Raw genomic sequence first — 23,112 nt, forward strand, 5'->3', positions numbered from 1 at the left:
GTACATGCCCTGCTTATGTCTTTAAGCATTTTTGTTCACAACCATGCTCTTACTTTACCGTAACCGTTTTGTTAAATTGACAAGATGTATATAAAAAAGTGTTAACTTCGAATATCAGAGGAATGCATGCCTCCCTTCCTTACACGCTAAGCGCGTAAGCGGATTCCAAAGATCTAATTGTGTCTATTTAAATTAGACAGATATTATGAACTAAAATTTTTTCCATTTTTATCAGTTTACCACTTTTATCATTTTCCTAGAAATTCTTATCAACGTGGACGAAAACAGTTTATAAATCAAATGAACGTCTACATTAAATCAACTGATAACTGGCTACTGTTTCAGTTTCTTAACTTTTACACGCGAGTTGTATGTACCCGAATAATTGTTTTCAAATTAAGATTTTAAAAGTCAAAAGCTGAATGTATTATGCACAAAAAATAGTACCCTTATGCATAAAATTAAAATTGTTTTTGAATAATTCACAACTAAAAACACCGCATAGAAGTGCTAATCCATTAAGCAACTTTTATTAATGCTACTTGAAAATAATTATAGGCCACATATTCCTTTGAACAGTCAAAAATAAATGGGTTAAATGCCAACTAATATTAGTTTGATATTCACCACGCATATGATTTCCATTCACCACAACTTACTAAGTTGTCATTTGTCTGCTGTTGGGTTTTTGCTTAGTTTTGGCCATGTTTGTGTTCATTAGTGTTGGCCAAGAGGCACGGGAAAAACGCAAACAAAGCGGAGGAATATCAACTCAGGAAGGAACACCGATTTACCTTTTTTTTCGCTGTACGTTTCTGTTTGGTGAGCATTTGTATGCCACCATTCCTGTTTCCGTTCCTGTGTGGCCAAATGCCAAGCAGCCCACCCACTCAACTTGCGCTTAGTGCACGAGTAACAATTGCAACTGCAAGTTGGTAGTTGGCATTAGTTGTGGGCTTCGCCACCGCATATAAATGCTTACGAATGCATATAAAAAAGTGAAAAGATGTATTTAAAATATGCACAATTGAATGCAAGGAGTAAATGAGAGGTGTGCAGTGCGCAAATAAGGCCTAAAGAATGGCGAAAGGAGGTTATACGGCGAAAATTTACACAACAAGTAGCTTTATATTTTCCATTTTCAGTACTTGAGTGCATTTTCTGGTAAAATTGTGCCTTCTAGCTCAATTAGCATCAATAGCCGCAACGTTGTAATTTGTCAGTATGAGGCTTTGAATGAAAACAAAAGGGTGGTGTGTGCTGCAGTGGAACTGAATATATAGTACTAGTCCACTCAATTGTCATGCTTGAGGGCAATAAATACGAGTAGTTGTAGGTACATACCTACGTGTCTTTCAATTTGCACCATCTGTCATCGGCATTCAGTTTGTCTTTATTTATTAAATTTACGTGCGAATGCCAGATGCGTTCAGCTTCTTAAGCCACATCACACAAATAATTGATGACTATTAGGACACTGCGTCGCTCGCTCCTTTAGTCAAAGTCAAAGATGTTTGTCTCTATACCTCTTTGTTTACTAATTAATATCAACAAGATCTGAATTAACCATGAATACCGTAATTATTTGTTAGAGTTGTGAAATAAGCCTGAAAACAGCACATTGGTTACATAGAATTATTATACTTTTTTTACAAAATACACTTAGCAACAGCAAATACCTGTAAATTCGCATGCACAGACACCATTTTCGCACTTCATTTATGATAGATAGTTTAATTATCTGGTTGAATAACTGCATGGCTTCCCGAAAATTGAGTATCTCATCTGATAGACATCGGAAAATTTGTTAACCGTTTGCTGTTGTTTTTGCTGCATAACATTTAGCAATCAGCTTATAAAGCGTGTCTCAATCACTAAGTCACTTAGGTCCAGCCTTTCCATTATTTTGCTTTATTTGTCAACGTAACTAATATATGATATATTCGCTTCGGCTGTAGCTGAGTATCGGAATTGAGTTGCTCACTCTCATACAGTCAGGCCAACAGTCTCATTTTTGCGGCTAGCTAACCAAGCCTCCCATACGTTTTCATTGTAGTATTGTGGCAGCGGCACTAGCGACGCAGCGCGTTTGTATTGCTCGTCGTCATTGCTATTGAAGTTCAGTTGTTACCCCCCACACTAACAATAACACTTGGATTAATCTATTCAACAGTAACAAAGCGAAAAACAGTGATAATCAAATAATAGTAATATAAAATCCATAAAAAAAGTTGTGTTTTCCTGTGTTCAACTACAAACGATCTCTGCACTGAGCAGAGCATAGAGGTGAGTAGTGGAGTTAAAGGCGGGTGAAAAACTGATGGTGTAGCAGTGAAAGATTTTAGCGCGTGTCTGTGCCTACGACCAAGTACCAAAAACAATAACAAACAACAAACACGCCCGCAATAGCAACAGCTATTGGAGTATAATATATGCAAAAACAACAACTGTGAAAGCAACAGCAACAGCAACAATAACCATTAAAGTCAACTGAATCAGTGAATCACAGCTCAAAATGAATTCCGAACACGGGTAAATGCTGTTTTGTAATTGCGCTTCTACTTAGATATCATATGCTCTCCTTTAGAAACATTTTTAAGTTAATTTATATTTTTATTACACTTACATATGTATGTAGATTTTTTATGTTAATATTAGTTGGGGAAATTAATGCATAATTTCTTAATTTTTTGTAAAGTTAAATAACTTCTATACAATAAGTTTTAATTTTTTAGTTCACTGTTAAGCCAAAATTATAAATTGTGTAACCAAGTTATGTTTTAAGATGTTAGGGGTAGTTAGAGGCCCGAAAAAATGATGATTATCAATAATTTTTTGACTTTATTTTTCAATAATAAAAACATAGCATTAATATCATGTTTGGACTTGTCTTTAGCAAAATTTCAAAACAAAGAAATTTTTATAAAAACTATCGCTGTTTGTGTGAAGCCCGTTTCTCCAGAAGTCCCTTGCGGTGATTACTACAAGTCCTTGGAGATTCATCTAAAATCAATCGGGCAAGAGAAATTAATTTTATTAATAGATAAACTTGTGCGGTTTTTACTTTTACATCAGTTCAAAAAATGCGCTAAAAGAAAAACTGTTTTTAGAAGGGATAACATCAGAAATAAATATTAAACAAATTTAAACATTGTTTATTAGTACTCAAAATTTATAAAAAGTATTTTAATTTTTCTTTACAAAAATTAGTATGTAAAAAATCACGTGACTCAAAGTATAATAAAAAAAAAGTTGCTCCACGGTCTGCATCATTTCCCTTGAAATGTTGATGGGTCTGTAAAAAGTAAAAAAATTCTTGTAAAATAAAGTTGTAGTTATGGTCTGCCGAGCCAAATTTTTGAATTTCGAAAAATTTTGTAATTTACGGCATTTAAACAAAAAAAGTATGCGTTTTACGTCATAAATGTCACACTTTAATTATGTTTCTAAAATTGTTTAATAAAAGTATCAAAAATTGGCAGACTCGCCAGACTTTAGAGAAAACACTTTCTAATATTTAAAAAAACGGCATCAAAAAATATTAAAAACTGTATGAGTTATCATGCAGACCGTGTCGGAAAAAGTAGTTTCAAGAAAAACGAATAGTAACGGCCAGCTGCCTCAAACGAAGGGCAGCTACCTGTGCGCATCAAACTCTCGTCGGGCAGTCAAATTTTCTACCATAACTTTGTATCTATGGGGACTTTTTACAATCCACTTTCACAGAAATACGCCTAAAACTATAAAGAAGAATAATCTGTAAAAAAATCGATTTTTTAAAAATTCTGGACGTATGTAACCCCTTAATAAGGACAACAACTTGACAATAAAATAAAATCCAGGTGAATTGTTATATGTTCATCTGTCCTTCAGATATGTATAGTATATCGACTAAAACTTCGTGTTCAACATAATTCCTCAGTTCGCATGTTAATATGTACTTTAGAGCCTGACCACTATTATTGTTTCTGATTGTTTTCCTGATTTAAAATAGAAGGCTATTTATGCCGATTGTAAATGTTTTTATTTAAAAAATAAATAAATATTCGAAACTTGTCAATATGTGATGCTTTTATAATTGTGAATTTATCTGCATACATTTTCATATATATGGTGCAAGGCGAATCTATTAAAGGTGGTATCGGCAAATCAGCTGATTTGTTTTTTTTTTCTTTCGCCGTGTCCATGTGGCTGTCAGCCCAGAATGAATCAAGGCGAACTCATTTTTTGTTTTCTACTTTTCCAATACTTTGCTTTGACAATCAAACGTACAAAATATTGTTGTTGGTCTAGTGCTACCACCTTTCATGAATGCGCCTTGATATGGTGTATTTATTTTTATCAAACTTTTGTAAAAAATGTCAATCATTTAAGTTCATTCCTATCATTGATTTACGCTTCATGATTGAAACAAAACTGTCAATGTGCATGTAAATCTATTCATAATTCATTTTGCATTTAAATTTTATGCAATTCACTTTGTTGAGCCCTTTAAGGGGTTACATGGGTTTCCTCGAGGAAAAAATGGCCTTTTATCAACAATTTTTTTGTCATATAAATAATGAAATTTCTTAAATATGCTCTAAGATCTCTAAAATTTTCTGTCCCATAACCGTCTTACAGCTCCCGCTTGTTATTAGTTGGATTAAATTCGCTTGAGTTCAGAAAGACAATTCTGTCGCTTTCTTTTGTGCTTAATTTAATTTAAGATTGTATTGATTGTGCGTTTCTTTTGCAACGCATTAACTTTCTTCTTCTTAATTGGCGCGAAAACCGCTTAAACGATTTTGGCCGAGTTTAACATAGCGCGCGCCAGTCGTTTCTTTCTCGTGCTAACCGGCGTCAGTTGGGCACACCAAGTGAAGCCAAGTCCACCAAGTCTCCACTTGATCTTTCCAACGCAGAAGCGGCAGAGCTGTTGCCACCAGCTGATATCTCATCGAATACTTTCAGAGCCGGAGCGCTTGCAACCATTCGGACGACATGCCCCAGCTCACGAAGCCGCAGGATCTTTTTTTGCTGCGCTATGTCTATGTCGTAAAGCTGATACAGCTCATAGTTCCAACACCTGCGATACAACGTGCAAAGGTTCAAAAATCTCCCACAGAATCTTTCGGCCGTGATGAGAGACTTGTAGAGTGTTAGTTTTGTTCTTATTCCAACGAGAACTTTACGAAGCTTTTACCCTTTTTATCCTCAAGATATTTCAAGTCCTATTGCTCGGACTCTGCACGAATTGAATGAGATCTCGAATACCATATCATTAGATTTTACAATAATTAAAAATGAATTCTCTTCTTTGTTTTATTTCTCTTTATTGTTTTATTTGTCAATAGTCAGTAAGAACTTTTATGGTTTTTGACCAAATTACATATCTAAATAAATAAGATTCATCTCATGATTTGAGTTTGAATTGAATTTCCAAGGAAAGCTATTGTGACGTCCGCTCAATACCAACATCATAATAACGGGATTTGAATGTATTTTGTCAGTTCAAACTCTCAACTTGTTGTTGTTGTTTTAACAGCATAGTTAGCCCTGTCAGTGTAAGTATATCATCGGTCGTCTTCGTCTAGCTCATCTAGGGGTAGGCCCAGGAAACATGCTGTTTCGGCAGGTTGGGTCCAGAGGGAGAGGGGGGTTAGATGAGTCTGATTGAGGGGGCATGTGAAGAGGTGGTTAGTGTCGTGCGGGGTACCTTCACATGCCGGACATGTGTTTGGTATGTCGGGGTCGATTCTGGATAAGTAGGAGTTTAACCTGCTACAATATCCAGAACGTAATTGTGCCAAGGTTACGCGGGACTCTCGGCGAAGTTGGAGCTCTTCGTCAGCGATTGGTGGTGGTTGGACTCCGACAACGGCATTCGGGGGTCGGGGGGTTAAGAAGGTGGTGAGAGTCTCCCGATGAATGTCGTTTATTGACTGTCTAAACTTGTTGATACAGCTCAGTTCAAATTAAAATTATAGAAATAAATAATGCAAGTTTCGATGAGAAAGTTAGGAGAAAGAGTATAAAGGTTTTTATCGGTGAAGTTTGGCAGACCATTAAGAATTAAAATGTACCACTAAAAAGGCTACAGTATTTGGTTAAACAAGGAAACACGCTTAATTTACTTAATTGCCCAGATAAGACTAATTGAGGATGGAATTCATATTGTTTAGGGCTATAAGACAACTATTTGTTATACTGAAAATATGTATGTTGACGTTAAAGAAAATATTGTATCACCTTTAAAATACATTTATTATTTAAATTTTAAGTAATATAGTTTTCCTTCGAAATCAAAAACAACATCAAAAACAAATTAGATATTTTTTTAAGCTTCATTAATAAAGTTATAACTTATTAATATTATTTGTAGTCGCACTGCGGTGAACCCAGTTTTCCGAAACCATGTTGACGGTTTCGGTATATCTCATGAATGGCTTTTGCGATATTATCCTTATACAGGGTGAACGATATGAAGGGTTACCTATTCAAAACACCATAACTTTTTTGTGTGAAATTAGTTTTTATTGATTTCAAAGACAAAATTGTTCAAAAATGATTACAATTTTAACATATCGCACCCTAAATACAAAAGGGTCACTACTCAAAATGTACTTCTGCTCAAATATGAACGAGACGTTATCAATAAAACGGTCCGCGGACGACATATGGCAAAAATAAATTTTTCGTTTTTTGGTAGGACTGTTATAAGCTTACATGGCAAATTTCAGCGTGATATGTCACATAGTTAGTTTTCTGTGCTACTGTAAACAAGTCAAGCTCGAGTGTGGAAAATTTTGAGTTGTGCCCCTTTTGTATTTAGGGTGCGATATATTCACTTTAGCTCAATATGACCACCTTTTGCCTTGTCTTTAGCCTTCAAACGGTCAAAAAATGAGTTGCATGCTGCACGAATGTGATCTTGAGGTATTTTGGCGCATTCTCGCATAATCGCTTTTTTCAGCGCACCCATACTGGCATATTTTTTAGCCCTCATCTTGCTCTCCAAAATGGACCAGATGGAATAGTCCATCGGATTTGCGTCTGGCGAATTCAAAAGCCATTCTGTGGACGAAATGAAGTGTGGAACATGATTTTTTAACCATTCTTGGTTCACTCGAGCTTTATGAGACGGTGCCGAGTCCTGTTGGAACGTCCATGGTCTACGATCGAAATGTTTGCGTGTCCACGGCTCTAAAGCAGCTTCTAAAACGTTTCCCCGATAATAAATCGCATTCACTTTGACACCAGGCTTGGTAAAAACGATTGGGAGCGTCCATCAGCGGTCACTGTGGCCCAAACCATTACTTGCGATGGGAAATTACTTCGAGTGGCCATATGCAGGCTGAAATTCTCGTATGAGCGTTCGGTCAAGTAAACACGATCGTTTTGAGTGTTTATGAACTGCTCAATTGGGAAATATTTTTCATCAGAAAACAAAATGTTAGGAAATTCGCCACGTTCGTGCAAGCGCAACAACTCCTTTGCTCTTTCGCACCGAACTTTTTTGTGCTGGGGTGAAAGATCGCGTGCTTTTTGGAACCTGTAAGCCTTGACCTTGAGCTCATTTTTCAATATGCGTCGAATGCTGTCTTGCGATATTTTCAGTTCTCTTCCACTTCGACGTGGATTTCGTTCAAGTCGAGTCTTCACTTTCTGAACCATTTTTGGCGTTGTTGCGGTTTTGTTTGATCCACCTCCATAGCGTTTTGCAATGCTACCAGTATGATTGTAACGTTTTATAGTGCGATACACAAACATTTTATTCACTTTGAGGTGACTGAGCTCACGAACAAGGGCTGGTTGTGATTTTCCAGCCAAATATAACGCAATCACACTATTACGTTTGAATTCCATCACAGAAAAAAAGTCAACAAAACTGAGACGCAAATGCTTTTGGTGGCTTATAAACAAAATATATTCAACTGTCATTAGAATAATTTTGACGTTGATGTCATTAGCTGTTTTACAGATACAAGCAGTGTGTGTCATTTCGTTCACCCTGTATTATATAATATATAATCGCGTACAATCACAATTCCCGGCTTAACAGCCTAATATTTAGCTAGTGTCGCTTTTTTAACTTAAACTGCAATTAATTTCTGCCAAAATTTTACAAATAGGTAAATAAATCGCAGTTCCGAGGCGATTAATTGGCATCGCCAATGATGTTGCCACGCCAAAATCGGCATCTAAGTTGGAAAATCTCTGTAGATGCACTGACATCTTTACTAACAAATACGTGCAGGTTTTCCACTTTCAACATCTGGTAGTATAACCGCCAGTATTAAAAGCGACACGGCACGATATTTATTTTTAATAAACCCGCAATTTGAATAACAGCACTTTGGAAGTGCATATATATAAATATATAATATATATATAAAGGGTGGTTAAGTTTCAATGGCCGGTGTTGATTTTGAATAAAATGCAATTTTTTTAGGAAATTATTGTCATTTCTCTTTATTATGATAATATTGGTATGGCTCAATTACGTATGTAACAAAATATCGGCCAAATGGGTGCTGCGGTCTCGGCGGCACACCTCCATCCGATGGTTCAAATTTTCGATGACGCTGAGGCGTAATTGAGGTTCTATGCCGTTAATGTGCCGAATTATCTCATCCTTTAGCTCTTGAATTGTTGTTGGCTTATCGACGTACACCTTTTCTTTCAAATAACCCCAAAGAAAGAAGTCCAACGGTGTCAAATCACATGATCTTGGCGGCCAATTGACATCGCCGCGACGTGAGATTATTCGGCCATCAAATTTTTCGAGCAAAAGAGTCATTGTTTCGTTAGCTGCGTGACAAGTGGCACCATCCTGTTGAAACCACAATTCGTCCACATCCATATCTTCCAATTCGGGCCATAAAAAGTTCGTTATCATCTCACGATAGTGAACACTATTCACAGTAACTGCTTGCCCGGCCTTATTTTGGGAAAAATACGGCCCAATGATGCCGCCGGCCCATAAACCGCACCAAACAGTCACTCTTTGTGGGTGCATTGGTTTTTCGGCAATCACTCTTGGATTATCATTCGCCTAAATGCGGCAATTCTGCTTATTGACGAATCCACTAAGGTGAAAATGTGCCTCATCACTGAAGAAATTGGTCATTCACTGTTGCCATTTCCTGCCACCATTCTGACCATTGACGACGCTTGAAATGGTCAAGAGGCTTTAGTTCTTGAGTTAATTGCACCTTGTGAGCGTGTAAAATCAAGTCTTTATGCATAATGTTCATCAACGACGAGCGTGAGAGGTGCAATTGTTGGGCACGACGACGAGTTGAGGTGGACGGCTCTTCAACCACACTATCGCGAACAGCAGCAATATTTTCTGCAGTACGAGCTGTACGAGCATGCACTGATGTTTTCACATCTCCTACAGACCCGGTTTGCTCAAACTTTTGCACAATTTTTCCGATTGTACGCAGATTTGGACGATTAAATTGACCGAAAAAATCTCGAAGTGTGCGATATGCATTTTGATTTGAACGCCCGTTTTTATAATAAGCCTGAATAACCTTAATGCGGTGCTCGATTGTGTATCTTTCCATGGTTCATATTGAGTTAGTCTGAAATTGAAAAATGTTAAATAAAATACAGAAAAAAAATTGACGTTTAGTTGTGGTTCACATTCAACATCGGCCCTTGAAATTTAACCACCCTTTATAATATTCTTTAACGCCAAGTGGACCGTAGGGTCCTCGAGAGATTGTTATCTTGTTGCGGTGAGGAGTCTTGCAATTCCACCTCGTGGTCTTTTGTGCCCTGTTGAGGAGGCTTAGTAGGTGTAGTGATTCTGAGAGCGGTGCCGGCGTAGCGTAGCTACTGGTAGGGCTTCTGACGCCAGTAAGTTCGATGGTGAGCACCGAAACTAAAAACAATCTACCTTGTAGGGTCTGACCATAGGTTAGTGGCGGTTGCAGCAGGCGTCCATCTTGCATCAAGCGGCTCGCTATATTTCAAATATTTTACTCAGAATATCTGAAAAAAGTTCAAGTATGCAATATTATAGCGTCAAGTGAAGTGGACCAATGGTCGAAGTTCACAGGTCTGATACACCTGTGCGTCCCTGTCAACAACAGGTCGACGAGTCGGCTTTGCCGATTATACTCGCGTCCCTGCCATTGGTGATCCTAGTCCCCCCAAAATTGAGAGGGGGGTGCGGATCAGTCGCGCGCGGCTCTAACGGGTTCAGCGAGACCCGCCATCCCCTACAGGATGGTAGCCAATATGCGCACCGCTCGGTCAACGCCCTAGGAGGGATGCCTAGGGGAACGGTGTTGTCGTAGGGGGTAGAACCCCGTCCTACATGGAATCGACGCACTTACCGGATTCTCGGTGGGCCTAATAACCCACGTTGACCCGGCACGCCTTTGGCGTGTCGTCATACTTCACGTAGAGCGAGCGACTCCCTCCACGAGACGCGGCAATATTGCACGCGCCGTGGGGTGGAAACTGGGCCGTTATGGTACAGCATAACGTCGTCCAGTAACCGGGGTGGGATATCCCCCCCGGTCCACCGCCTCCGCGAGGATAGGCACCTTGCCGTGGTGCGGGGGCTTAGTCGAATCATTAATCAGGCCTTATCATTGGATGGCAGTGGGTTCGTTTACGTACATTCCAGTAATAAACGAGTTCATTCCATTCCTATGGTTCGGACTGCCTTTTTGAACGATGACCAAGTTCTGCCAACCGGAGGAGTAAACCTCTTGAAAAAAAAACTCTGGGTTGGAACAAGGTGTAATACGACCCGTGCCGAGGTTCAACCTGGCTGGGGACCCAGATCAAAAATATCCCAGTCGGGAACGGAGTGCTCCGGATACCTGGCGACCTCCGGTTCTATCTAGCCTTACCTGTGCACACGGACCTCTGTGCAGGCGGATCTCCCTTGTCCGACACTCGTGGGAACATATTTCTAACAAGCAGGACGGTCCTCCCAAAAAACCGACGATGGTGAACCCGACTGCTGCCACAGCTGCGAGCTAGGTAGTGGTCAGACCGCCATTAATAGGAGACAGAGGGGGCTTGAGCGATAGGGCTGGTCCCAGTACGGGTACTGCAGGAGGCAGCGGGGGACGAGGAGGCTTGGGGCAACCGGTCTCCAAGCGACCTACACCAGGAGTTACGGGATCAACTCCGCTTAGGACGAGCAATCCCCATTTCACCTCAACCTCTTTCAGGGGACGGGGGTCGGCACATGCTTCCAGGTTTAACCGGCAAGTTGCCATAGAAGGGCCTAGTACCTCTAGGCGAAGCACTATAGTAGGGCAGGGGAGACAGGCTAAACATGTCCGTCTCTCTGAGCAAAGCTACTACGAGAAAAAGGCGGCCAGTAGGGTCTTATTTAAACTAGGAGAAGTAGCAACAGAACAGCTAACAGAAGAACAGGCTAAATCGCTGGTATGGGCAAAGGGAGTAATATCCGACTGGGGAGAACCGGCTGGTGCTACTCCTAAAAGGCAATGTTCTGCAGAGAAAGCAGAAGAAAAGGTCGGCGAAAAGCAAAAAATAGGTGGCCATAAATACCCAACGTTCAGTGAGGTCGTAAAAGGCGGCGGTGAGATACTGGCCGTCATTGACAAGGGAGAGGAGGAAGGGAACATTCCTAAGGAAAAATGGAGGTGGATTGAGGAGGCTATCGCCGAAGTTTACCTCCAGATCCTAGAGTAACACCCCGGACCCCCTCCCGGGGCTTTCAAAAAAGTTAAATTTAAAATATTTAATATGGCAGGCATTTGAAAGAATAACTTATTTGACTTGAACAGTTTTTGCTTTTATGTCAATAAATCCGGAAATGTAATATTTAATAAATCATAGAAAAATTTAATAGTTATTTTTATTCAACTTTTATTACATTTGAATACCCCATTGGAGTCAAGCAATTCGGTGCTTGGCAGAAGAAAAGTGTTGAGTCGACTTAAGTTATTTTATTATGGAATATTTACATAGGTGTAAATTAGTGAAAATGTGAGTACAAAATTGCATAAGGTTGCTTCCCAGGCTGAAACACAATGGGCCCCTGTCCGGCCTTAAAACACAGAGAAGGGATGGACGTCGATCTAACGATTTTCTCCATGCCCCTTGACTCCATGCCATCAGTGAAGAGATACAGTGTAGTGCTACCAGAGGCTCAGTTGTGGGAAGACTCAGAAAATGAGCCCAGCAAACACTGTTTTCGCATTTTCATGGATGGCTCCAGAACCAAACACGCCTCCGGCTCTGGGGTCTACGTGGAATCCAGCGGGACAAAACTGCACTTCGCTCTTGGAATGAATGCATCTGTGTTTCAAGCGGAGGTGTATGCAGTTCAATAAGCGATGAACTTTGTTGTGAAAAATCGATGGAGAGGCAGATCTACATATATGTGTCTGCAGCGTGAGCCAAGCTGCGCTTATGGCATTAGACAGCCCTCCAACCACATCAGGGGTAGTCAAGTTCTGTAAATCCAGGCTGATCTATGTCGGTAGACGTAATAGCGTGATGCTAACGTGGATCCCGGGACACGTGGGTATCGCGGATAACGAGACCTCTGACTCCTTAGCTAAGATGGGCTATGAGGCCAACTTTTTTACCCAGAGCCCATTTTGCCACTCCCCTCTGCGGCCATCATAGCCACGGTTAGCAAATGGGTAACTACCACCCACAAGCGAGCTTGGCAGGCTGAGAGCGGTTGCAGATGGACTAAACTGATGTTATCTGTCATGTCCGATCGACTGTCGCAAACCCTTCTGTCATTAAGCAGAGGGGAGTACAGACGGCTGGTTGGACTGATGACGGGCCACTTTCTGTGGGCGAAGCATATGGAAAGGTTGGGCATCTCAGACAGTGTACAGTACTCTATCCAGCTTGTGAAGACGAGGTTGAGACGGCGGACCACTTCCTGTGCGTCTGCCTCGCCTTCGCTCGAATCAGGTTTGAGGTCTTTGGCACTGATATGTTAATGATAGTAAAGGGTTAAGGTATGGCCCTTTAGCACTGCGACCATATAGATCTATTGTGCACCCTATGCTGTCTATTGACTGTTAAGTATGCTAAAGAATTGTACCAGCTCCTTCCGAGGGAGTGATTGAAGGTCTTCGTCTGTAAGCATGAACTTGTTTAAAAACTTTTTTCCTTCTATGCGTCAACCCCTGACATTCGATGATGAGATGTTCTATAGACTCCTCATCTTCGCAGCAAAATCTGCAGGTGCTGGTGTTAGTTATGCCTAATTTATGTAAGTGTTTGTTGCAGGTGGAGTGACCCGTGAGGGCGCCTGTGAGTGTGCGAATGCTCTTTTTGTTTAACGTGTTGGCCGTGTTAGCTCTTTTAGCATTGAAACTTAAGAACTTTTTGGAGTGTCTAAGACCCTCTACGTTGTTCCAATGCTGATTTAATAGAGTTTTGGTCCAGTATTTTACTTTTTGTTTTAGGCTGATGTGTTAAGAAGCGACCATCTTGGCTCCTTGGCACCACAAGATCTACTCAGATTTCTTCGGAGATCGGGTAGATTTAAAGAAAATTAAAAGGGAATCCAAGTGTAGTGCAATGGACTTTATTAATGTCTGAGTGCTGCACTTGCTAGTTGTCCCGACAAAAACAAAAAAAAAACAGGTTGCTTCCAAGGCGCATTCTTTAAAGGTGGTGGCACTAGACCAACAACAATGTTTTGTACGTTTGATTGTCACGGCAAAGTATTGGAAAAGTAGAATATAAAAAATTAATTCGCCTTCTTTTATTCTATGCTGACAGCCGCATGGACACGGTGAAAGAAAAAAAGAACCGGCTGATTTAACAAAACCACCTTTAAAAGATTCGCCTTGGTTGCTTCTATAATGATACGAATGAGACACCCGTTTACATATCGCTTTATTTTTAATTTTTATATTTTCTGAAGTTATTGTGTGTTATCCTATAAAAAGATATCCTTTCTAAAATATTTATATAAAATAGGCTAGTCCTTTTGTATGCTCAGCGCTCGTGATCGAATGAAAGTCATTACGGTAGAGTACCGTGAATTTAATTAAATTTGATTAAAAATAAATTTGCGAATAAATTGGTTCCATTTTATTTTATGTTTTGCGAGTACATGAGTTCTATCGCGTGGGCGCCGAGAAAATTCCTTTTAATCATTTACTGTATTTACTAAATCAATTCAATCGCAAAGCCAGCTTACCTATTTGTTTTGTACATAAATACTTATACCTACATATAAGCCACATATCCATTGCATGTTGAACTAATCACTTTCTTCCTTTCTGTGGTGCTTGCCCGCTCCGCTTGTCGCCATCTTCTTGTACATTTGCAGATTTAATCCAGCCTTTAATATGGCGACCATACGCCAAGCATTCACAGAGGCCGTTGAACGAGGTAGGTGCATCGATAGCGAACAATAACAACAACAAAATGCAATAAGAAAATGCAAAGAATCCGACAGAGTGCAGCGATTGTTAGAAATGCCTATACGTGTTACACTAGATATTCGAGGGCTTTTGTATAGCTTAACCCTGTCTGCTACTGCGGCACTACTACAAAAACTAGCTCTGCTTTTCGCTCTGAACGAACGTACATACATTTGTGTATGTATGTATGTGTGTGTGTGTGTGTGTATGCATATTTCGATCTAATTGAATGAGGCAGCATGCATGGGATAGAGAATTCAAAGATCTATTCAATTAACACTTGTCGGACGTTAAGCGAATTTCATAAATCATTACCACCCACTAAAGCGTACTTAAGCGCATCAACCTACATACACACACGCACACACAAACACATGAGACACAACAGATTGCTAACGTACACGAAAAGAAACGATAGGAGCGTCTTTGACACAAAATGTGTACTTACTTAGCCCACACACGCACACACACACACACAGTAGAGCAACCAAGAGACTTGTAAAATTTCTCTGCTTCTTGTGCAAATTATTCATGCTTTTTTTTTGGTGTTTTGTTTTGTTTCTTTTATATTTGCATTTGAATGAATCTTGCGATTGCAGTGAGAATGCCAACACCCACACGCCTGCGAGATCTCATACGGCAAATACGCGCCGCCAGGACAGCCGCGGAGGAGCGCGCTGTAGTTAACAAAGAATGTGCCTACATCCGCAGTACTTTCCGGGAGGAAGATTCGGTGTGGCGGTAAGTCAACTAATAGAGCATGCCTACATCGGGGTATGTACCTATATGAACCTAACCTAAAATAACCTAAAATACACTTTTTTTTTTTAAGTTCCACCTTAAATTACATTAATTTACTGGTTTTCTTTTAATTTCGTTTTCATTTTTAGATGCCGCAACATTGCGAAGCTGCTCTATATTCACATGTTGGGCTATCCAGCGCATTTCGGGCAGCTGGAATGTCTGAAACTCACCGCCAGCACACGATTCACCGACAAACGCATCGGCTATTTGGGTGCCATGCTGTTGTTGGACGAACGTCAGGATGTGCATCTACTGATAACGAATTGCCTCAAAAAGTAAGCATCATTGTGCACTACCATACCTGGCCAAGGTACAACAACAACAACAACAATCATACCTAGGTCGCCGCCATTATTGCCATTTAAATTGGCGGAAATGAACTTTCGTTTGCACGCGCGTAAATGCAGTCGAATAGTTGAGCAAAGTCATTGCCACCAACAAAAACAAAAACAAACAGAAAAATGTTACTGTTTGGCTGGCTTGTTGGCCGCAGTTGCTTGGCTACAAAACGCCGTTTTTGCTTTTGTTTTTATTTATTAGTGCTTTTTTGCTTTTGATCCTAAAACGCTTGGCTGGCGGCCTTAGTTGGCATTAGCTTTGTAGTTTGATGTGCTTTCGGCTTTTTTTTTTTTATTTGTTCTTGTTTTTGGTCTCTAAATACTTAATTAGTTTCATTTCATGTATTCCATTCGTTTTGTGCCTTTTACAGTGATTTAAATAGTTCTACACAATTTGTGGTGGGTTTGGCGCTGTGCACACTGGGCGCCATAGCATCGCCCGAAATGGCACGTGATTTGGCTAGCGAGGTTGAGCGTCTAATGAAGTCGCCCAACACCTACATTCGCAAAAAGGCCACATTGTGCGCCTTTCGTGTTATACGACGAGTACCAGAACTGATGGAAATCTTCTTACCGGCCACACGTTCACTGCTTAGCGAGAAGAATCATGGTATACCATACCTTAAAGCTGTTAAATATGCATAAATATTGCGCATTTGAAATTGAGTTTCTCCTTGAGTCATACAATGGCATGGCTTGTGTTAGCTTTGAATTAATGCCTTTTTAAGCCGCGTCAATTTAAAGTGCGCAATAAACATGCAATTTTATTAAAAACGACTATTTGAATATGTATTTACAGTAACAACATTCATTTTTTAGGCATATTAATTACTGGCGTAACCCTCATCACCGAGATGTGTGAGAACAGCGCCGACACTTTAATGCATTTCAAGAAGGTGAGTGGCATTAAATTATGGGGTACACAACAAAAATGTAATTGAAAATTTTTTTTAAAAGTTGTCTCATGAATACATTTCCTGCTCACTATAATGTAATTGATTAGCCGTCAAAAATGGGTGCATAGCCAAAAAAGTAAATTTCTATTTTCCCTCAAAAATGTGTCCATAGCTTAAAAAGTAAATTATGTACATTTGTTGAAATCAGACAACCCAAGCTGCATCTTCAAAAGTCATTGCCAAAGAAACGACATTTACTGCTCATCACAATTAGGTTAGGTTAGTTTGACCTGGCCTCGGTAGTCTAGCGTAAGTGCACCAGCCTGCCATCTTAGAGGCTGTGGGTTCGAACGTAAAACACGGTCCTCGCACTTTTCCAAATTTACCTACTTTCCCTGTTTCTAAAAAAAAATCTCATTCCTCAACTCCAAAAACTTATCCTTTCCATCCTTACTCCCGCACAATAGTCAGCGCATTATTTGCATTGTGGCTGCTAAAACAAGCAAAAACAAAGAGAATACACAGTTACACATTGCATCAATGACGCCAGTAAGAGGAAGCGGGCTATCGCGGTAATAGCGCAGACACACTCAAAATTTTGCGAACTCCTCAACCATCTGTGCAATCCTTCTGGCAGAAAAATGTGAAATACAGATGGCGCTCAAAGCAGTAAGCAGGCGTTGTTCGTAAGCAACGACAGGTGGGTATTTCCAGCACTTAGAACTGATAGCGGCAGGTTGATCACCTATCCTGTCAGAAATCAAAATAGATTAACGAAACCAACGCAAGACTGAGTCTTCTCGAGGCTCTATGCTCTCGAGAGGAGTGATTAAGGAAAAAAAGGTTTACCTGGCTTGGCTGGCTGAAAGTCACCACATAGACCTATTAGAGTTACCAGTTGGAGATAGACCTTTGCGTTTTTTTGTAGTAGACATTTTGTAATACGTCTGCGAATCTAAGTAAACTCTGAAGCTCTCATCCTGAGAGGCATTCTAAATTCTCATATTGTAGAGATCCTAAGCATTTCAATCTGGTTCTAACTAACGCAAGACAACAATATAGAAAGTGCTCTAACGTTTCCCTCTCTTCGTGGTTATCACAATTACTATTCTATTCCTTGGTAAGCACAAGATGTTGTAGCTTATTTGACATTGCTTTTGTGTAGTAAGGCACCTGCGATGTCTTTACAGCAGCACTAGATTCTTTGTTATGCATATAACTTTTCTCCTTTCGTCCTTTAAGCACGAGGTGTTAGTTAGCTACTTAAACCTTTTGTGGCTGTACTCTTTTAGCAAGGGCTTTTGTCAGCGATGTGCTTTGCTTACTGCTGGTATGAGTTATCATTATCAGGCGGCATTAAAGCTCGGGGTGATCTTTAGCTTCATTCGCAATTTTCTTCCAGGCGTCACAATTTTTTGGCGGCTATTTCTAGTCGTTTACGTACATCTTTTTTAGATCAATGATGACTTGCTCCAGGCAGTACAGTTTTTCGCGTACTCGTGCTTTTGAATTGGTCATTGTTCATGCGTTCGGTATGACCCAACCAACGTATTCTTTGGGATTTCATGTGTTTAATAACATTTTCTCCTTTGCATAAAGATAAAAGTTCGTCGTTGTACCATATTCAATATGTGCCATCACTTCCCGAAATTGTCCGAAGATCTTTCGAAGTATTTTACGTTCAAAAATTTGTAGGCATTGCTCATGTCATTTGCACCAAGCAGATGTACATGATTCGCATCCATAGATAAGAACGGAGCGTATTATCGCTTGGTAAATCCGTGTAAGAACTTTTGACTTGGTAAGATTTCTATTGGCAAATTAGGTTTTGTTTGAGGCCACAAATCGGTCCTGTACTGGGTCATGCATATTTTTGCCGTTTTTTAGTAAATCACTGAGGTATTTAAATTGCTAAATTCCTGCAAAACAATAACTTCCAATAGTTATATTTTTCGGTTAGCATTTCCTTTCGCATCGCGAAAGCTTAGGTACTTCGTTTTACTTTCATTTATCTGCATGTCGTCGGCGTACGCGTTTGTTAGGTCTGATCTACTAAACAAGGTTTCCCGTTTTTACTTCCTTCCTTATAGCAAAATGTATGTTACAAGTTGAACACCGACGTGGATAAAGTATCACCTTGCTTGACCCTACAAGGTGAAGTCCAAAATAAACAAGACTGAGCTAAAATAGAAATTTCAGGATCTTTGTTCTGATGACTTCGAGTTTATTTATTCAAAATAAGCCCCTTTTGGCCTCGATACACTGTTTTGTGCGAAAAGTGTTTCAGGTCATTTACCAGATTGTCCTTCAGGATGTCGGTACAAGCCTTTTGGATGGCCTCTACGGACGCAAAACTTTTCCTTTCATGCCCGAATAAGTCGAAGTCACAGGGAGCCATATCAGACGAATAAGGTCAGTCACAAGAGTAGATCGATGAGATGGTGAATTATCGTACAATAAGCGCCGGTTGCCTCCTTCGCGGTACTCAGGACGGATTCGACGCAACAGACGCTTCAAAACGCCAAGAAAGAAAATTGCATTGACGGTTTGGCCCATTGGCAGGAACTCCCTTGGAATCGTAAAAACAAATGAGCGCCGGCTTGACTTTTGACTTCTTCAAACGCGGTTTTTTGGATGGTGGCTCGTCTGGGGCCTTCCATTCGGCACTTTGACGCTTAGTTATTGTAGTTTCAGATGCATGTTGGAAACACCAGTTATAATATTGTAAAGTAAATAAAGTAAAATAAAGCGTCTTTTCTCGCCTCTTTAATGAGGTCTTTCGAATGTTGAATTCTGAGCAATTTTTGGACCTCAGTTAACTTGTGTGGCATGAATCGTGCACAGACCTTTCGTAAGCCCAAATGATCAGTTAAAATGCTATAAATCGATGTTTTGCAGATATTCAACTCCGATTTCATGAATTTCAACGATCACTTCGGTTCATTTTTGATAAATTTACGAACAATTTCGATGGAGTTTTCGGTGATTACTGATTTTGAGCGGCCCATAGGTTCATTGTCATTTATGTCCTCACGTCCTCATGTCCTGAAACGTGTAAACCACTCATTAACTCTGGCAGGGAATAGAAAATCATCGCCGTAAACAGCTAGGGATGTAACTTCCACCGCACTAATTCATTAAAAAGATGGCGCCATCAGAACAAATTTTATGACACCAGACTTGTTTATTTTGGACTTCACCTTGTATTAAAATTAACGGATACAGCATAAGTTTGTGTTATCTACTGCTAAGAAGAGCAGTTACAGTTGCCTATTCTAATTTACATTGAAGTTCATTTCATGCCAAAGGAAATGTATTTATGAGACACTTTGTATTATTGTACAAATACTCAGTTTTATTTTACTATAAAATAGGCTCAAATAGGGTGCGTGAAGTAGCTGATTATAAATGTACCTTAAATAAAAAATAAAAAAAAACAAGACAGATTATGTTGCATAGGCATATTCATATATATCTCTATTGGAATTGACCACAATATTACTTACACAATTGTAAAATAAATACACATTTACGATATACAGCGAAAAAGAAAAATCAAAATCTTCAAATGTACTCCTCCACCTGCTTCATTGACACATTAACCATTTCCTTCAAAATAAAATTGGCTTACTAAGAAATTATTTATTGGCTCAAAAGTAAAAAAAAAAAACAAATAAAATTTTAACTGCAACCCTAAAACGTAAATTTTCCTATTTGCATTTGCTACTAGACTCGCTTCCATTTATCAGTTTATTTGGTCTCCCACATAAGCTCTTGTAAATACAATTTATGTATGTAAGCTCTGTGCCAAGCTATTTGCGCAAAAAAAACAAACAAATACTTGTCGTAGGCCAAGCGGCCTTTAACACTATGAACTTAAACGGAGATTTCAAAACAAACTCCATTTTTTATTTTAAATTATTGTTAACCATTCATATGATTTTTGAAAATTTGTATGTCTCATTTGATAAAAATTTCTTTCTTTGGTTAAATACCATTTGATTAAAGGCATTACATTTTACATACATATTTTTCGCTATATAATTTAAACATATATTTAACTTGCTTTTCTCCACTAAAAAAAACAATTTTATCAAAATCAAACTACAACATTAACTACTACAACTTTTTGTAATATTTTATCGCTAACTCTTTTGAAAACCCGCATACAATACAAATCCAAAACCGAATTTTTTGTAATTTGCTTGCCAGGATAGCGGAAATCGAGAGGTATGACCTTGACAAAAGTTATGAACACTTACACCACGAATACACATAGTACAATTATCACATATACGCACACACACACACACACACACATACATATATATGTATACACTTAAACAAAATACGAACACCAGAGCTTGAATTTATTATTTTTTTTATAAAAATTTCCAGTTGACTTTTAAATGGTTAAATTAAGACCCACCTATTTTCCATACATAGCCTTGTAACTGAACCAAAGTAATGTGTTGCAATTACCTTATACGTAAATATATTTCACTTTTTGCGATTTTGTTTTTTCAGTTTAATGTGTAGAAATATAACAAATAGTAATTTCGTTCATTTGTAAATGTATCTGCTGTGGAAAAAGTACCATGAAATACAAGATGATTTCGAAAATGTATAAAAATTAGTTTGGGGCAAAAAAAATCATTATTTTCTCGGCACATGGCTGTAGTTTTTTTTATTTTTTTTTTGTGCGACTATGTAATCGACCGTATCGCGTCTCATGTTATCTCAATGGATTTTCGAATATCGAAAAATTCACAAACATGGAAACTTCAAAATGCGATATCTCAGTGAAAAATAAAGATATTTAAGCAAACTCAACGGCATTTAAAAGAAGAAGACTTGTACTTTAAAATACTATGTTTACTTTTTTATGAAGAGCAAAATCTGCGTAGCTACATAACCTCAAAATTGGGCAAAAACAGCGTTTTTGCACTTTTAGGTTAGGATATCTCAAAATCCTGACGTGATAGAGCAATTTAAACCCCGGATTCGGATTCTACGCAAAAAATTACTTCGAAAATTACCCTACACTTTCCTAGAACAAAACATTGTTGACCTGTGTAATTGACACGATTTTTAAAAACGATCACCAGAGTGCTGAAGGTGCCAGATAAGCTAAAATCTAAAAAATTGCTTAGAAGAGGCAAAAAAAAGACTGTTGTTGTTGTTGTAGCAGCATAAACATTCTCCATACATATACATACGAGGAATGCTGCTGAAGTGACAGTCCTTGGCTGGATATAAATCCGGGTCGTTCCGGTTACCGGCAGAACTGACTGCCGTGAGAACGAAGGAAGGCTAATTTGATGTGATTTTACGACTCCAAGCTTGACCTTCAGTAAGTGGTAGAGGACATAAGGATCTTTCAGGCACCCCAAAATAGTGATGAGATGAGGTTGCACCGCCGACAAATATTCTTGTCTAAACGAACTGTACACTGCAATTGCCTTGAGCGTAATAGCTGAAACCAATAAAATGTGGTCTCGGACTACTAACTGCAGGGTCTCTAAAGCACTCTGGCCAAAACTGAATCGTAAAAGGACAAAATGTCTGCTTGAATTCAACAGATCAACGACCAGCGTCCTCACAGGTGTTATAACGGGTTACTGCACTATTGGCACCCTAGCCGTAGAATGGGTTTACCTCACAATAATTTCTGCAGGAGTTGTGAAGATGCAGAAAAAATTGAGTAGGCACAAAACCTCCTTTGTGAATGTTCTGCACTTCAAAGAACCCATGCCAAACATCTTGGCGATTATTTCTTTGAAGACCTGGGCATTTTGCAAAATGACTCACTGGAGGGACTAGTTACCTTCTTTAAAAGGTCTAAGTAGTTTAAGCAACTTAGTTAGGGGATGGAAATCAAATGCAGGTATCAAAATGGGTCTTAGAGCCACCGAATGTGTTATCTTAGACAAGCAACCTGGCTAACTTAACCTAATCTACGACTCCAAGGCCCAAGGTAGACAAATAGCCCCATCCCTAGCGCCAATCCGTGTATGCGCAATTGGATTTTGGCACTTGGTTTGGGTTTGTGTTGTTGTTGTTGTTACTTCTTGAACAGCAAAAATCATTCGCCATAAATGTGTCGGTGCTGCTGAAGTGATCAGATATAAGTCCCTTGGTCAGATATATGTATATCCTGATTTTTCCGTTTGGGGAGATATAATTTGACAATCAGGGGAAAGTGTTTTGCAGCGCGTAGATTAATATTAATATTCTTAAGGACTTTCTGCCTATTATGTAAAACACGCATTCATTATATTAATTTGTAGGCGCTCTAATCGCTGAGTTGAGTCGAAATATAATTGTAATGAATAAAATGAAGGAATTTCGCCGAAAAGAAAATTATTTTTGTTTTATTTTATTTTTATTTATTTTAATTTTTTTGTTTATTAAAATTTTTTGTTTTTTTTTTTAATTTTTTTTGTTTATTAAATTTTGTTTATTTTTTTTTTTTTATAATTCTTTTTTTTTGTTATTTTTTAATAAATCGTGTTTGCTTTAGAACTCACCTTGTATTTGTACTTTTTCGAATACATATCTCGGATATACTTTTACATAGATTTGAAATGCTTCAACGTCTACTGTATATTTTAAAATATAAATTAGTGTACGACATACCTCTGTTTTCCAAATAATAAGTGTGCGACGGATTAACAAGTTTTTACACTT

The 23,112-nt window shown here is 38.9% G+C and overlaps 1 protein-coding gene across 8 annotated transcripts in view; it reads left to right on the plus strand.

The window, feature by feature from the left end:
• The window catches only part of LOC128857151 (AP-1 complex subunit gamma-1), a 37,501-nt gene that overhangs the window by 5,731 nt on the left and 8,658 nt on the right, over positions 1 to 23,112 (plus strand). For 5 of the 8 annotated variants that reach the window (XM_054092754.1, XM_054092755.1, XM_054092757.1 and 2 more), the window contains exons 2-7: positions 2,174 to 2,532; positions 14,291 to 14,352; positions 14,984 to 15,125; positions 15,275 to 15,463; positions 15,898 to 16,136; positions 16,346 to 16,422. In XM_054092754.1, coding sequence (XP_053948729.1) covers positions 2,516 to 2,532; positions 14,291 to 14,352; positions 14,984 to 15,125; positions 15,275 to 15,463; positions 15,898 to 16,136; positions 16,346 to 16,422 — 726 coding nt within the window. In that variant the 5' untranslated portion in view covers positions 2,174 to 2,515. The remainder of the gene's footprint in view (positions 1 to 2,173; positions 2,533 to 14,290; positions 14,353 to 14,983; positions 15,126 to 15,274; positions 15,464 to 15,897; positions 16,137 to 16,345; positions 16,423 to 23,112) is intronic. The other 3 variants (XM_054092753.1, XM_054092759.1, XM_054092760.1) reach the window with 2 other exon arrangements.

This window comes from Anastrepha ludens, chromosome 3 (genome assembly GCF_028408465.1).
Source record: "Anastrepha ludens isolate Willacy chromosome 3, idAnaLude1.1, whole genome shotgun sequence".
Lineage (NCBI taxonomy): Eukaryota > Metazoa > Arthropoda > Insecta > Diptera > Tephritidae > Anastrepha > Anastrepha ludens.